Genomic DNA, 16,890 nt, shown 5'->3' on the forward strand with positions numbered 1-16,890 from the left:
GTTAATCCAATAAGGCATCATTTTTATATTATATACTCTTTTCAGACTACTAAATTATCAATATCAATAACTGGTGCACTTATATCAGGTGCACATTGGCATAGCCATATTCCAAGATGCGAGGATTCCACTAGAAAAGAAAATATTTGTCAGTGAAAATCAGAGAGAGGGGGCTCTATTAAAGAAAATAAAAAAATAAAAATAGAATAGAAACGTCAGCAACAATAGTTTCCCACTACATGCGCTTCCATCTTGTCTCATTCAGAATATAATTTTTATCTATACATAATTTTAATCTATACATATAAAAGGAGAAGGCCTGACTCACTGACTCACTAACTCATCAACGCCCAGCCTAAACCCTTGGACCTAGAAAGCTTAATTTTTACACAGGTGTTTTTAAGACGTAGACTAGGAATAACAAAGGGGGTGAAAAAGGGGTTGAAAGTTTGTATGGAAATCCATCATTTTTGAAGCTAGAAGCATGAAACTTTGCTTTTTAGGCTAACAATTAGAGATAAAGAAACACGTTTAAAGTTTTAAAAAATTCCCCCCCTTAAGGGGTGAAACGGGGGTTCAAAGTTTGTATGAATTAACCCCTTGCTGCATAACGCCGGGTATACCCGGGCGCTGTGGCACGGGAGGGTTATGAAGCGAGCTCAGCAGCTGACCTTGCATCATACCCGCTGCTACCAGAAGCCAGGACCCGTGGCTAATGCCGGACATCGCCGTTCCGGCAGATGTCCGGCATTAACTCTTTAGGCGCGGTGATCAAAGTTGAAAGAATTCGGCTTGTTTGGAAGCACGTAGACTATACCTAGAGCGGCCTCATTACTATAGTATCGTAAAAACTAGATCTAAGTCACCCCAAATTTAATGCGAGCGAAGCCGCGGGCAAAAAAGATTTTTTTGTACTCACCGTAAAATCTCTCTCGTAGCCTTCATTGGGGGACACCTAACTGATGGGTATATGCTCTTGCCACTAGGAGGCGCTGACAATAGGAAAAAAAGTAGGCTCCTCCCTGGCAGGATATACCCGTCCAAGAGGAAAAACCGCCCCGCCTGATGGGCTAGCGGTGGCGTCTGGATCGAAACAGAACACATGCCCAAGATCGGAACCAGCACCAAGGGTGAACCGAAAAAGCTGCCTGAAAAGAAGGCACGCCACAGCAGCCAAGGACAGAGTCCAAGCCAAGGACCAGAAAGTCATAGATCCAGTGGTCAGAGCGGACCCGAGCACTCCGAAAAAACATCCCGCCAGAACCGGAACGGAGGGGGGGAGACAAAGGAGAGCCCAACTGGGACATCCAGGGTCTGGGCGCAGAAAGGATTGTGCCCGGACACCTAGGTGTCAGTGCGTATAACTGACACAGACAAAAAAGGGAAAGAAGAACTAACCCTTCCATGGAGATGGCACAAAGTCCTCCAGCAGAGGATAGAGGCCAGGCTGCGTGAGCAGCAGTAGAAAACCAAAAAGGTGGAAGAGAGCCAGGCCGCAAAGGCGTCCGGCAAGCCCACAGCCCAGACAGGAAGAAACTCCGAGGAGGGCCCTCGGAAAGGCCAAGGGCCCCACAGATATCCCACCTAAAAGGGGGGGGGGGGGGGAAACAACGAGACGGCATTATCTCGGAAGCAGAAGCCAGTAAGGACCCGTGCCAAGCACCCCGATCCCCACACCCCTTGTGGGAAGGCCATGGGACAAGAGGTGGGTGGACAGAGCCCCCCGACCTCGGGGGCAGTCCGACTCTGTCCAGAGGGGCAACAGGAGACCCCAGAGGGAGCGGAAGCCAGGACACTGGAGCAGGGCAACGATAGCAGTGGGGTACCAAGGCCGCCACACAAAGAACAAAAAAACGCAGACATCCCAAGGAAGAAGGAATGTAGCGCAGGAAACCTGCAGAAACAGGTAGACACATAGGGAGAAAGGGAGTCAAGAACCCGCAGATACGCACACAGCGGAACTGTCCCTGGAAAAGGACATCGGACGACAGCCGCGGCCGCGAAGTAATGAGGAAGGGGACCAGGTGATTTAGAAAAACATGCGGACACAGTCTGGCTATGTGGCATAGGGACCATGGGCAGGTCTGGTCCCACATACAGAAAACACAGCGAGAAGAGAAATACCGGCCGCCGGACAGGGTACACACTGCCACTCAGAATCTGATGCATGGAACAAAGTTCATAGAGAGACACGGGAGACGCACTGAAAATAACACCTTGGCAGCGGGTCACCTGAACTACCGCCCACAGAGTGGGGGATTTATAGAAGACAACTGGAGTCAGTAGACAGCCACGTGGAAAACCAACTGGCTGACAAGAATAGAATTCCACAGCACCCAAGATGACTCCAGTCAGCCCCTCACATAAAGGGGGGTACTAGAGTGCGGTCTGACCAAACGGTTGACCAGGGGGGAGTAAGAAAGACCCAGCAGCCGAAGGAACGTCCAACTGAAAGCAAACCTGCGTACCTGTGGGGACCTTACCCCAGTTCCCGCACTCAGTGGTGAGTCACAGAAAAACAGGCTATGCTCGGGGCTGCCCTGAGGTCAGGGACCGCTGGCAGCGGAAACCGAGTAGACAACAGACTGACTGAACGAGGGCAACGCCCGAAGCGTGGAGAGAAGAGACAAAGTCAGTAACTGTGCTCCATAGACACAAGCGGGAGGGTGGGGAGGTCAAGGAGCCATGGACTGAAACCCCGCTCCCGGAGATAGAGGGAGACAGAGGAGCCATGGGATGCCTCCCTGTCAACCTCATGGGGTCCCTGGAACACAATGAGTCAGTTCCGTGCATACCATGAACAGCAGTGGGGAACCGGGACTCCAGCCGCAAGCCGTCAGCCGCGACAGGTTGCAGAGGAAAAATGCAGACCACTGTGTGGCGTAGTGGTATGGAACCCTAGGAGAGGACAAGCCCATCTGGCAGGCACCCTGCACCGTAGGAGGTATCAGAACTCCAGCCGCAGATACATCAGTCGTGAGATGTGAAATAGGCGGCGTAGGGAGTCATGCAGACCACCACCTGGTCAACCGGTACGGGTCCGGAGTAGACCCCGAGCCGGTCCGTCGACACCACGCAAAATAGCAGGGTACCGAAGCTCCCTCCGCAGATACATCAGCCAGGTGATGTAAGCCAGGCGGTGTAGATCAGTACAGATATGGGCCAGAGGAGACAATGAGACCCTCCGACGAACACCTCGCAGAGTAGTGAGGTACCGGAACTCCAACCGCGGGGACGTCAGCCATGTGATGGGTAACGGGGGGGGTTGTAGGAACCACGAAGACAACTGACTAACAGGAATGGTTCAATAGCAGATGATGGGTAGTTTTGTCGGCACCCGCACAAAAGAGGGCGCCGGCACACCCACTGCAGATATCTCAGCTGAGTCATGCACAACATGCGGTGTAGACCCACAGGCAGACCCCTGTCTGGCTCACTGGTATGGGTCCACAGGAGATAAGGGGACATCCCATCGGGCACCTCACAGGAAAGAGGCACCAGAAGTCCAACCGCAGAGTCGTCAGCCAGTAATGGTATGGGAAACCATGCAGAGAACTACTGGCACAGGCCAATATAGACAAGGAGTCGGTCCGCCTGTACCTCGCAGTAGAGAGGTACCAGAAATCCAACTGCAGTATGTCAGCCGTGTGACAGGTGAGAGGCGGTTGCAGGAAACCATGCAGAGAACTATCCGGCTTACGGGTATGGGTCCATAGTAGACAGCGAGTCATCCTGACTGTACCACGCACCGCAATAGGGTACCGGGACTCCAGCTGCAGATATATCAGCCGTTTGCTGTGTGATAGGCGGTGTAGGGAACCATGCAGACCAATGTCAGGCTTACTGGCATGGGTCCATAGTAGAGAATGGAACACTCCATCGGACGCCTCATACAGTAGTGAGGTATCAGAACTCCAGTAGTAGGTACATCAGCCATATGAAGCATAACAGATGGCATAGGAAACCATGCAGACCACTGTCTGGCTTACTGGTATGGGTCCATAGTAGATAATGTAATCCTCCATCGGACGCCTCACACCGTAGTGAGGTACCGAAACTCCAGATGCAGATGCACCAGCCGTGTAATGTATGACAAGCGGAGTAGGTAACCATGCAGGCCACTGTTTGTCTTACTGGTATGGGACATGGGACCATAATCGACATGGGACACTCCGTCGGACACCTCCAACAGCAGTGAGAGACTGGAACTGCAGCCGCAGATACAGCAGCCAGGGACCCGGACCCCGGTTGCAGAGCTCCACAGGGCCCGCTCGCCGCCGGAAGACACAGTACCGGCCGCACCTGCACTCGCACGGTGCGGTCGGCGCGAGAAGGAGAGCCGGCACGTTAAACACACTGCCCCCCGAGGGACCCCAGTATGAAGTCCCCCCAATAAAGCAGAGTCCCATCAGCTAGGGGGAGGGGGGATAGAAAGGAGATGTACAGATAACCTCCCCAACCAGATGGGAGATGCAGCCGAAGCTGCATAAAGGGGAGAGGGGGTTAACCCCCTCGCTTCCCGGACCCCAAACCCACCAACAATAGGGACCTACAGTGGCGTCACGGGCGGATTGCTCGTTCACCTAGGGGGGGTAAATATACTCACCTCAACAGCCACATACTCACCCTCGAAGTCTTCGACCAGCTAGTGCCACCTGCCTTTTGCCGACATGGCGAACAGGGGCGAATGGGGGACCCAGACCCAGGGTACACCGCCAGGCGCTGGTTGTTGGCGAGGAGGGGTTAACGGGTCATTCTCATACAATGCGCTGTGCCCCTAGCTCGCATGTGGGGGGGGGGGGGGGAGATCAGGCAGCGCCATGCTCCTGTCGCCCCACGCTAGAAAAAATAAAAAGAGAGAAAAACTAAACTTTAAGCCTTAATCTAGGAAAATAATAAAGAGAAAAAAAGACAAGGTCTGGGGAGCTCCCCAAAACCATGTCTGGCCTCCTATGACACTAGATAAAACAGGTTTCCTCACTTCCAGTAAGCAGGTATATAATGCAAGGGAGGAGCCGACTTTTTTTTTCCCTAGTGTCAGCGCCTCCTAGTGGCAAGAGCATATACCCATCAGTCCGGTGTCCCCCAATGAAGAGCGCCAGAGAAAATCCATTTAATATATGGTCCCCAGATAGGTGACATATCAGAGATAAAACTCATATAGGACATCTGAGTGGAGGAGATAAGCGATAAATAGTACAGGAAAAGCCTGCAAATATGTGTTCCGAGAACACAAGTGTGAAGGGAAACTAAGTCAAGATGCAATTACAGACCACAAGAGGGTGCAAAACGCCCCCTTACTAGAAAAATAATAAAAAAGACCAGGTCTGGAGAGCACCAGACCTGTGTCTTGCCTCCTAGCTGACATTAGCTAAAACTGATTACCTCACTTCCAGTGGGCAGGTATATCCTGCCAGGGAGGAGCCAACTTTTTTTTTCCTAGTGTCAGCGCCTCCTAGTGGCAAGTGCATATACCCATCAGTTAGGTGTCCCCCAATGAAGAAGCGACCGAGAAAGCTAGTTTATAATATAATGGCTGATGTGTGCCGCTGTATGGCTGTTTAGTGTCAGGGGTAAAATAATGTGGAAGGTTTACAGTGTATGCCTCCAATGTATAGAAGAAATGCCATTTAAAGCCAGTTTAATGGAATTTTAATGGTTTAAAACTAAAAATATTAACTTTACCCAAAACCAAAATAATCGGCACAAATAGCCGTAAGACCTACCTCTAATGTCTCTTCTGCACTGCACCCAGGCTGCTGCTGTAACTTTCCAGTGTTTAGAGCTTCAATATACTCATCACACTTCTTGTATCCAGCATCTAAAAGATCCTGTTTGGCTTTCAGTAGACCTTGCCCTGGAGTCACATCTCCAATGCCAATGGAGAACCCTCGGTTTGCTAAATCAGGAATATTAGAGAAACGATTAAGGTTTGGTTCATATCACGTTAGAGGTTTTATTTACTTTACTTTCTTAAAAAGAACAAATACAAGTTACAATGCCATGGTAGCAGCTTACACAAGTATACTGGTGCAAGTCTAGCCAGACGAGACATGGCATCAGCAGCCTCCACTTGTCCCCAGTCTCTCAGAAGGATGTAGAAAATGTTATTTTTTGAGCCAGAACCCAAAGTTCCCTTGTCCATACTACCACACATCAACTCACTGTTGTGAATCGTAACATCTGTGGAAATAAAGCCGCAAGAGGACTTTTAAATATAAAAAGAATTGGTTCAATGTTACTTTTAATCACTTTCGTCATATGGTTAAACAAAAAACTGTCCACACATTTGTGCACTTTATACATTGGGAAGATTGTTTAAAATAATCCACTGTTTATAGCCACCAAATGATGGCGCAAGGTTTAATGACTACTAATTAAGGCATAAAAACATATGCAAATGAAGGAGCTTACAAGAATCATTATGGCAGAGATCCTCTCCTTTCCCACAATATTGTTTTCCCTTAGTACGCAAGTTGGCACGGACAGGATTGTCTGCACTTGGTTGCAGGATAATGCTGAAGATTTGCTTCCCAGTCCACAAAGTTACTGGCTATGGTAGTGAAAAAAAACTGAATGGTGAAAGACAGAACCTACAAAATCCACAATAACTACTTATCAGATTCAGATTACAGACAAATACCTTTAAGATTGATGGATGGGGCAGCCGGACTTTAATCTTTTCATCTTTACCAACTAAGATAGAGGCAATAATTTGACAAGCTTTGGAACGGTCGAAAAACGTGTCTTTGAGAGTAAGGAGATAGGCAGCTGGAGAAAGTGGACACTATTAATATTACCATCATTCAACACTACCTGATGAAAAAGCTTCAGAACAAACACCTTCTATGCGATTTACCTGTAAGAAAGTCCTGAATAGCAGCAATCAGAGGCTCCCCATTACGTGGAGTGACTAAGTTAGCTTTTGTCTGCAAAAAATGTTAGAAATTGAGTATTGTATATAAAAATAGATATATTTAAAGCAGTTTAGATTACCAGATTAGAAAACGAGAAGTGCTTTTCTGCAAACAGCACAACTCTTGATGACTGAATTTATGATGGCCTGTGTCTGCTATTGAAGGGGTATTCCAGGAAAAACACATTTTTTATATATCAACTGGCTCCAGAAAGTTAAACAGATTTCTAAATGACTTCTATTAAAAAATCTTAAAAGGGGTATTCCGCCCCTAGACATCTTATCCCCTATCGAAAGGATAGGGGATAAGATGTCAGATCGCCGCGGTCCCGCTGCTGGGGACCCCGGGGATTGCCGCTGCGGCACCGCGCTATTATTACAGCACAGAGCGAGTTCGCTCTGTGCGTAATGACGGGCGATACGGGGGACGGAGCAGCGTGACGTCATGGCGCCGCCCCTCGTTACGTCACGGCCTGTCCCCTTAATGCAAGTCTATGGGAGGGGGCATGACGACCGCCACGCCCCCTCCCATAGACTTGTATTGAAAGGGGTGGGCCGTGACATCACGAGGGGCGGAGCCGTGACGTAACGATGCTCCGGCCCCTGTACCGCCCATCATTACGTGCAGAGCGAACTCGCTTTGTGCTGTAATGATAGCGCTGTGCCGCAGCGGGGATCCCAGGGGTCCCCAGCAGCGGGACCGCGGCGATCTGACATCTTATCCCCTATCCTTTGGATAGGGGATAAGATGTCTAGGGGCGGAATACCCCTTTAATCCTTTCAGTACTTATGAGCTTCTGAAGTTGAGTTGTTCTTTTCTGTCTAAGTGCTCTCTGATGACACGTGTATCGGGAACCGCCCAGTTTAGAAGCAAATCTCCATAGCAAACCTCTTCTAAACTGGGCGGTTCCCGAGACACGTGTCTTCAAAGAGCAAAAAGAACAATCTTAACTTCAGAAGCTCATAAGTACTGAAAGGATTAAGATTTTTTAATAGAAGTCATTTACAAATCTGTTTAACTTTCTGGAGCCAGTTGATATATATATATATATATATATATATAAATGTTTTTTCCCGGATAACCCCTTTAAAGCTCAAATACATGTGAGATTTTTGACGCATCAATGGTGTGAAGCTCAGCAATATACCATCACTGCTTACAGAAATTTATTTTTTTTAGTGTGTGGGTCACACAAAGTTTTAGTGCAAATCCACAGCATGTGTTCATTACAGACATTGCACTAAACTTCACATTGTGGCTTCACCACACACTCCTGGGAAGTGGTGTTAGAACCTGCCAGTATATCGGTATGCACTACATCTGGAAGCACTTACCCCCATTAACACATAGGCTTCTGCCTTGGCTTCTTCTGTCTGGGGAAGATGAAGGTTCATTTCGTCCCCATCAAAGTCAGCATTGTATGGTGTGCAGACACACTCGTTGAAGCGAAAAGTTCTATGTGGTTTAACCTTGGCCTGTATAGAAAAGATACAAGAATATTACCACTTATAATAAACCTAAAAAAAAATGTTTTCCACCGGAGTACCCCTTTAACACTGGAAATGCTGTAAACATTTCTAGGACTGAGAGAATTATGTTAAATAGAACAATTTTAAGAGCAATGTCCAGAGTGAGAAAAATTATAGGAAATAGAAATATCTGAAGGGTGCCCCCAATTGGTGAATAAAAATACTGAAACATATTCCTTATTAATGATAGTGATGAAAATAAAATCTATTAAATAGTTTTCTTCTTGATAGGATAATTTACGTAAAGTTTAGAAAGCCCTATAAAAGTCATATAGCCATCTAGTTAATAATGACAATAAATTAAAATTAATGCAACAGTATAAAGATTAAAGGAGTTAACCCAAGATTTAAAGATTTCCTCTATGTACAAGAGCAGTGATAACTAGCTGATCAGTGGGGGTCCAACACTTCGCCTTATTCAGTCAAGATTTCTGAATATAGCAGCATTGAGTTACTCACTATGTGAGCCATGATGCTGAGTTTGTGCAGGGACGGCTGTCTGTTGAAAAGTACAATGTCTCCATCTATCAGGTGTCTCTCCACTACATCCCCATATCGGAGTTCTTGGGCGATCTTTTCACGATTACCATACTTGAGAAACCTGCAGAAGTAAGATTTACACACATAAACATACTGAACACAAATTCATATTTACATGGCTAGGTTTTATTTAAAAGCAAAACTCAAACAAACCTTTAACCCCTTAAGGACCAAGGATGTACCAGTACGTCCCGAGCCCTTTCCCTTTCTATAACGCGGGGCCACGACGTGGCCCCGCGTCATAGCGGGTCGGGCCAAGCCTCTAACAACGGCCGGGACCCGTGGCTAATAGCGCGCGGCAGTGATCGCGGTGCCCCGCTATTAACCCTTTAGGACGTGGCGCTCAAAGTTGAACGCTGCATCTAAAGTGAAACCATGCCGGTTAGATCAGGGAGCTGTTTGGGATCGCCGCGGCAAAATCGCTGCGCCACGAACAGCTGTTAAACTCAAAAATAATGATCACAAGGATCAATGACCCTAGTGAGGGGTGGACTAAACATGTGTTTATTTAATACCTCAACTCAGCCCAAAAGGACTGAGCAAAAAGTCCACTTTTTATCCCTCACTTGATTAAAACTTAACTTTTAATTAAACAATAAAGTGGATATTCAGAGCTATAAGTGATTTTAAAAAATCCAGCATATTAGCACCACATGTATTAGTGTACTTGTTGTCCCTAGGGACCAACTGAATTTAGGAATCTACTCAGCGCATCTGCAGAATGCGCTGATTAAGGGTGCTTTTGCTGATATTTAACATGTTTCGCCACCAAAGTGACGTCTTCAGAGGTTAGGGAACATTGTTCCCTAACCTCTGAAGACGTCACTTTGGTGGCGAAACATGTTAGGAGGGACAGTGTGTTAGTATTTTAAATATCAGCAAAAGCACCCTTAATCAGCGCATTCTGCAGATGCGCTGAGTAGATTCCTAAATTCAGTTGGTCCCTAGGGACAACAAGTACACTAATACATGTGGTGCTAATATGCTGGATTTTTTAAAATTACTTATAGCTCTGAATATCCACGAACAGCTGTAAGACACGAGGAGGATCCCTACCTTGCCTCCTGGTGTCCGATCGCCGAATGACTGCTCAGTGCCTGAGATCCTGGCATGAGCAGTCAAGCGGCAAAATCATCGATCACTGGTTTCCTATGAGAAACCAGTGGTCAATGTAAAAGATCAGTGTGTGCAGTGTTGTAGGCCCCTATGGGAGCTATAACACTGCAAAAAAAAAGTGAATAAAGATCATTTAACACCTCCCCTATTAAAAGTTTGAATAACCCCCCTTTTCCCATTTAAAAAAAAAACAGAAAACAGTGTAAATAAAAACATATGTGGTATTACCGCGTGCGGAAATGTCCGAATTATAAAAATATATAGTGAATTAAACCGCACGGTCAATGGCGTACGCGCAAAAAATTCCAAAGTCCAAAATAGTGTATTTTTGGTCACTTTTTATATCATGAAAAAAGGAATAAAAAGTGATCAACAAGTCCAATCAATACAAAAAGGGTACCGCTAAAAACTTCAGATCACGGCGCAAAAAATGAGCCCTCATACCAACCCATATGCAGTAAAAAAAAGTTATAGGGGTCAGAAGATGACAATTTTAAACGTATAAATTTTCCTGCATGTAGTTATGATTTTTTTTCAGAAGTACGCCAAAATCAAACCTATATAAGTAGGGTATCATTTTAATCGTATGGACCTACAGAATAAAGAGAAGGTGTCATTTTTACCGAAAAATGTACTGCGTAGAAACAGAAGCCCCCAAAATTAAGTTTTTTTTAATTTTGTCTCACAATGATTTTTTTTTCTGTTTCTACGTAGGCTTTTGGGTAAAATGACTGATGTTATTACAAAGTAGAATTGGTGGCGCAAAAAATAAGCCAGCATATGGATTTTTAGGTGCATAATTGAAAGGGTTATGATTTTTTAAAGGTAAGGAGGAAAAAACGAAAGTTCAAAAACTGAAAAACCCCTGGTCCTTAAGGGGTTAATTTGTGCATTCAAGTCTAAATGAGAAAAATGTTCTATGTTCTCTGTCCCATCATGAGGCTATTCCCAGTTTATGCATACAATTAGTACACGCTAAATAAAATAGGAAACTATGTAACAAATACTTCTACAAGAGGTGAGACGATTAGGTCTAAAGACTGGAAAGGCAAACCTCTTCATTTGGGTATGTCTCTGCTGAATAAAGTTTGCCCCTGGGTGTACATCGGGCCCATTCTGTACCAGTTTCCTCATAAAATGGACATTTGCTTTGTTCACCTTAAAAAAATAAAAATAATAGATATGTAAAATAAAGCATTTAAGAGATGCTAACGTAGTAAAGTGATTCCTGGCCAAATAAAAATCTAACAGTGAAGTTTTGTTTAGAGGAAATATTGCCCAGGGCAGTAATTCATGTCAGTGGGCCAGCACTCCTCAATTGCCTGTGCACATGGGTCTTGCTCTAAATGCTATTATATAACTAAATAAGTATGGCTGCCCTCATAATACACAAAAATTTAAGGTAACCCTCAGAACATTGCTGCAAAGTAGAGTTGACCATTAAAGGGTACCTCTCATCAAAAAAACACTTTTGATATATTATAGATTAATGTATGCAGAATAACTTTACAATTGCATGTTATTAAAAAATATGCTTCTTTCTATTTAATTTTCCACTTTGAAGAAATGACCACTAGGGGTCTCCCTACCAGTCCTGGCAGCAAGCATTTCAGACTCATGCTGGAGTCCTAAACACTACGAGCTGCCAATCTGCTTTGTTCACAAAGGAGAACACTCAGAGCTGCCAGCCTGCTTTGTTCACAGCCTGTTTGGCTGTGAACAAAGCAGGCTGGCAGCTCTGAGTGTTTAGGACTCCAGCATGAGTCAGAAATGCTTGCTGACAGGACTGATCGGGAAAAAAACAATAGAAAGAAGCATATTTTTCATTAACATGCTATTGGAAAGTTATTCAACATTCATTAATCTAAAATATATCAATAGTTTATTTGATGAGAGGTACTCTTTAATTACTTTAATAGTTATAACTTACAGTCGTCTTCTTGTTATGTTACCTTTTCAGGAAAAGTAAGTATTTTTGCCACATGTACAGGAACAGCAACTTCATCAATACGAAGATTTGGATCAGGAGAGATAACTGTGCGGCCAGAGAAATCTACTCTCTTGCCAGAAAGATTCCCTCTGAACCGTCCTGTAAAACATTAAAAGGGAAAGGTTTTTCTTCTACTCTTTTTAAAGTGATCTACAATGTTTAATGTTTAACAATCTTTCCAGACATAACCCTCATTTACCAAAACTGTAACAGACAAGTTGCACGTTTCCTGTAGTGTATGGTCAGCTTAAAGGGGTACTCCAGCCCTAAGACATCTAATCCCCTATGCAAAGGATAGGGGATAAGATGTCTGATCGCAGGGTCCTGCCGCTGGGGACCCCCGCAATCTAGAATGCAGCAGCCACGACTCTGCCCCCGTTTGACGTCACGCCCCGCCCCCTCAATGCAAGTCTATAGGAGGGAGTCACGCCCCCTTCCATAGACTTGCATTGAGGGGGTGGGGCGTGATGTCACACGGGGCAGAGTTGTGATGTCATTATACTCCGTCCCCGTGGTCGTGAGGCATAAGATTTGGAGCCTCCAGCGCTTCCTGCAGTGCTTACAGATGGGTGCTGCATGCTAGATTGTGGGAGTCCCCAGCAGCGGGACCCCCGCAATCTTAGGGCTGGAGTACCCCCTATTGCCAGCACCCCAGCATTCTGAAAGGCTGAAACCCCCCAATGATCAGACCTCTTATCCCCTATTCTTTGCATAAGGGATAAGATATCTAGGAGCGGAGGACCCCTATAAAATTCAGAGCATTTTAGTTATAAAGGGTACATTCACACATACCGCATGTGCTGTGGATTTAATGCTGTGTTGAACTATTTGTAAAGCTTTAACAGCATGAAATCTACAGCGGCAAACCCACAGTAGATATGGTAAGTTTGAATGTAGACTAAGACCAGTTCAACCATTACATGGGCGCTATTTTGTACCTATATTGTGTCCAAATGAACTGGCATGACACGAACTGACAGCATCAGTGACTGATTTGTCTTTTAACTATTTAACAGTGACAACCAATTGTAAAAGACTGGGAAAATATCTATTTAAATGGAAACGGCAAATCTAAATTTCATTTAATTAGCTGTCGCATGTAAAGTTATTTAACTGTCTAATATACACAGTTATCCCATATTCAGAATGCATATTCGTGTTCATATTCGTGTTGCGGTAGTTCGTTCCATTCTTGATGATTTTCCACCCTCCCTGTACTCACTCTGGTGGCTATTATCGGCCCGACATGTCACTGAATCATGAGACTGAGGAGCTTTTCCTCGCCTGCCGGGTCCAAGTCGGCTCTTCTCACCTTAGAAATATGTATCAGGATTGGCTATGCACCTCTCGGGTACATTTAGGGGAGGGGATTACATATGCTGGGTGGCCAGCAACTCCACCGGTAGCGCACGGTACTCTGTCCAAACAAGGAAGTAAGCCAATTTTGGAACAAGTGACAGTCTCTACGGCGGTCGAAATTGGAAAATTTTGCACCAAGATGCTTTGGGGATAAGTAGGATTATATATTTATTTTTTAGCTCCCCCCAAAGGCTGTCTGGGCATGCTGGGAGTTGTAGTTTTGCTACAGCTGGAGGCACACTGGTTGGGAAACAATGATAAAAGAAATGCTTAGCCTAAGAGATAGAGACTTTACCTTGCTTTCCCTTTAGCCTTTGAACAAAGCCACGTGTCCATTTTTTAGGGGCCATATTTAAAGGAATCCCAGAGAGTTCGCTGTTTATGTAAAGTGCACATTGCAACTGAAGGAAATCCCAGTCCTCAATGATCATCTGAGTTTTGGCTCCTGAAATTCTATGCTGAAAACACAAACCGAATAGGTTAAAATGTGTTCCTAAAAACCTGCTTTGGTTGCTGGGAGGGGTATTCCGGTATAAAGTTTATTAAACATCCATGTAAATCATGTATATTACATCACTAGCCATTACCTAGAGTAGACATATTGTATCAGACGTTGCAGCTATACCACTGTCACGAGGTGTGCTCACCCTGTCTGCCCTCCTTTAAATATCCAGCTTCCTCCCATTGGCTCTTCAATTGAGATCTGGGAGTTGGATCCCGCTGTGCCATCTGGCAGCACCAGTCACATGACTTTTTTTTTTTTATGTTGTCATTTTGCTTCTGAGATGAGATGTCTCAGTAGGACCTGCCCGCTCAGGCAATCATAGGCTGAGATGGGACACTGGCCAGTGATGGGCCGAGTGGCTGGTCCTGTTTCAACCATCAGGGGAGCAGAAGACACGGAAACATTAGCTGTGGGGGACTGGGCTAGGACGGTATCACTATTTTGTCTCCCACTTTTACACCAGCCCTAGTTATGTGTGTGTATTTTTGTGTGAATTTGTGCAAAATGTAGCCTCAGTTTCCTGTTGTAAGCTGACAGGAGTGGTGCCCGGTGTGTTCTTTTGATGCTGTAGCCCATTTCACGGTTTGATATATTGTACATTTATAAGTAGTATTCTGCACACCTTGGTTGTATCAAGTGGTTATTTGAGTTACTGTTGCCTTTTAGTCATCTCAAACCAGTCTGCCTATTCTCCTCTGCAAGGTATCAACAAGGTATTTTTGTCCACCTAAATGCCACTCCCTGGATTTTTTATTTTCTGACTTTTCTCTGTAATTTCTAGAGATGGCTGTGCTTGAAAATCCCAGTACATCAGCGGTTTCTGAAATACTTAGACTAGTCTGCCTGGCACCAACAACCATATCACACTCACTTTAAAGCAAGCAATTGAACAGGTGTACCTAATAAAGTGAACAGTGAGTGTATTGGAGCCCGAGTTCACATGCATATGGGAAAACACTAGTGTATTTTTTTTTGCCTCACTTTTCACTTGTGTTTGATAAATGTCCCCCATTATGTCAACAGTAACAAAGGATTTAGACTGCTTTTTCCCATCTAAAATTGTCGCACAGAAAGTCGCAGTCTATTTTTGTGCAACTTTTATGCGACTTTTGGTATAGTGGACTTTTAGTTCACTGCAGCATAGTAGTCACAGAAAAATCACATCGGGCGAAAACACGCCGAAACGTCAGACCATGCTGAAGCAGCCTTAAATAAAATCTAAACTACAGTCCATGCAAAAAATTTATGAAGAGCTGTGCGACAGTTCATAAATTAGGTGCACAATAGACTGGACTAATGCGCTGGACATTGGGCTATATTGATGACTAAAATTGACAGGGATGATAAATGTCGTTCCCCCCCCCCCCATGTGTCTGAAATAAAAAAATAAAAAAAAAGGCAAACCCCCATTACCTTCTTGATGACATCATTTAAGAATATTATTTCTGTCAGCTTCATAGTGAGGTCATCTTCATTTGTGCCGGATTTCAGGTCACTCACTACTGAAGGCCGGATGCAGAGTGGAGGAACAAGCAGTCTAGTAAGGATAAGATCACATGGCTTAGCAGCTTCTGGATTCATAAGTAATAAAGGAATGTCTTCAGCTGGGATCCGCTTCAGAAGATTCAACACAACTAATGGGTTTAGAATTTCCTGCAATGAATTCACCATAATGCTGTGCGTGAGACATTAACTTCTTTTGACAAAACTCAAATCTGCAGTAATAACTATGGAGATTAATATATTTATCTAATGTCCTATTTTGTAAAACGTAGTCCGAAAACTTTGGAATTCGGGCATGCACCGTCTGACACATCTATCAACTACTTCTGGCTCACCAAGCCAAAAAGGAACCACAAGAACACTTACATTCCTGAAAGGTGGGGATTTCAGACATTTGTTCTTTCAGTAGACACAAAAGCAGCACTCACTAGATTTTGAGAAACACCTTTTATTTTCCTGGCTGCAAAAACAGCAAGCACCTGAAAAGTGTGAACAACTAGGGAATTAAATGGTTACAGCTGTTTCATGTACTTCTATGCTCCATCAGGGTAGAAGTACGTGATACAGCTGTTCTCTCCTGCTGGGCAGGCGTTAATTTTATAGGTGCTGCTTATATTTCTACTAAAAGACTCAGGGCTCCAGACTAAAAATACTAACTAGAAGCCATTTGCTCCCATACTAAAAAAAAAATTTGTTTCTATGTTTAAATACACAACATTTCATTCAAAAAGATGTACTGTAACTCATCCTTTTTGCTTCTTTTAGCTGTTAAATTTGAACCTTAAAAACCCCCATGTACTACTTCTCCAAGCACACTATAAATGACCCCTGCAATGTCACTTACCCGGACATTACTAGGCCACGATCTGGCCTTCTGCCCAGTTAAAAAAAAAAAAATAAACAAACAAACACATTTTTCCTGCCAGACAACTTTTAAGGTTTTTTTTTTTCTGGCGTTATTTTAGTACAGTGTTTTCCCAACAAGGTGCCTCCAGATGTTGCAAAACTACAACTCCCAGAATGCCTGGACAGCCTTTGCCTGTCCAGGCATGCAGGGAGTTGTCATTTTGCAACTTCTGTATCTTCATATGGACAAAAAGCAGAACCATGCACAACCTGCAGCTGATCATCAAGTTAACTACACATGAAACTAAATTAAAGGGGTATTCCAGGTAAAAAAAAAATCTTATCCCGTCTGATCTCCCTGCAGCACCCCATTCTATGCGGGGCTGTGTCTGCAGTTTCAGAAACCTCCGGGTTTCCGAGACTGGAGATGTGATGTCATGCCACGCACCCTCCATTCATGTCCTTTGGATAGGGGATAAGATGTTTTTGCCCAGAATATCCCTTTAAAAAGGAGATTTTTTAACACTTACCGTAAAATCTCTCTCTTGAAGGATCCATTGGGGGACACAGACCGTGGGTGTATGC

The 16,890-nt window shown here is 44.6% G+C and overlaps 1 protein-coding gene across 4 annotated transcripts in view; it reads right to left on the minus strand.

Moving 5' to 3' along the window:
• POLR3A (RNA polymerase III subunit A) overlaps window positions 1-16,890 on the minus strand; it is an 87,236-nt gene that overhangs the window by 48,598 nt on the left and 21,748 nt on the right. For all 4 annotated transcript variants that reach the window (XM_056531349.1, XM_056531352.1, XM_056531351.1 and 1 more), the window contains exons 6-16: window positions 15,370-15,609; window positions 13,747-13,909; window positions 12,055-12,191; window positions 11,157-11,260; window positions 8,906-9,047; window positions 8,252-8,392; window positions 6,860-6,929; window positions 6,644-6,771; window positions 6,415-6,553; window positions 6,019-6,183; window positions 5,727-5,899 (exon numbers count right to left, since the gene is read on the minus strand). In XM_056531349.1, coding sequence (XP_056387324.1) covers window positions 5,727-5,899; window positions 6,019-6,183; window positions 6,415-6,553; window positions 6,644-6,771; window positions 6,860-6,929; window positions 8,252-8,392; window positions 8,906-9,047; window positions 11,157-11,260; window positions 12,055-12,191; window positions 13,747-13,909; window positions 15,370-15,609 — 1,602 coding nt within the window. The remainder of the gene's footprint in view (window positions 1-5,726; window positions 5,900-6,018; window positions 6,184-6,414; window positions 6,554-6,643; window positions 6,772-6,859; window positions 6,930-8,251; window positions 8,393-8,905; window positions 9,048-11,156; window positions 11,261-12,054; window positions 12,192-13,746; window positions 13,910-15,369; window positions 15,610-16,890) is intronic.

Source organism: Hyla sarda, chromosome 7 (genome assembly GCF_029499605.1).
Source record: "Hyla sarda isolate aHylSar1 chromosome 7, aHylSar1.hap1, whole genome shotgun sequence".
NCBI classification, from domain to species: Eukaryota; Metazoa; Chordata; class Amphibia; order Anura; family Hylidae; genus Hyla; species Hyla sarda.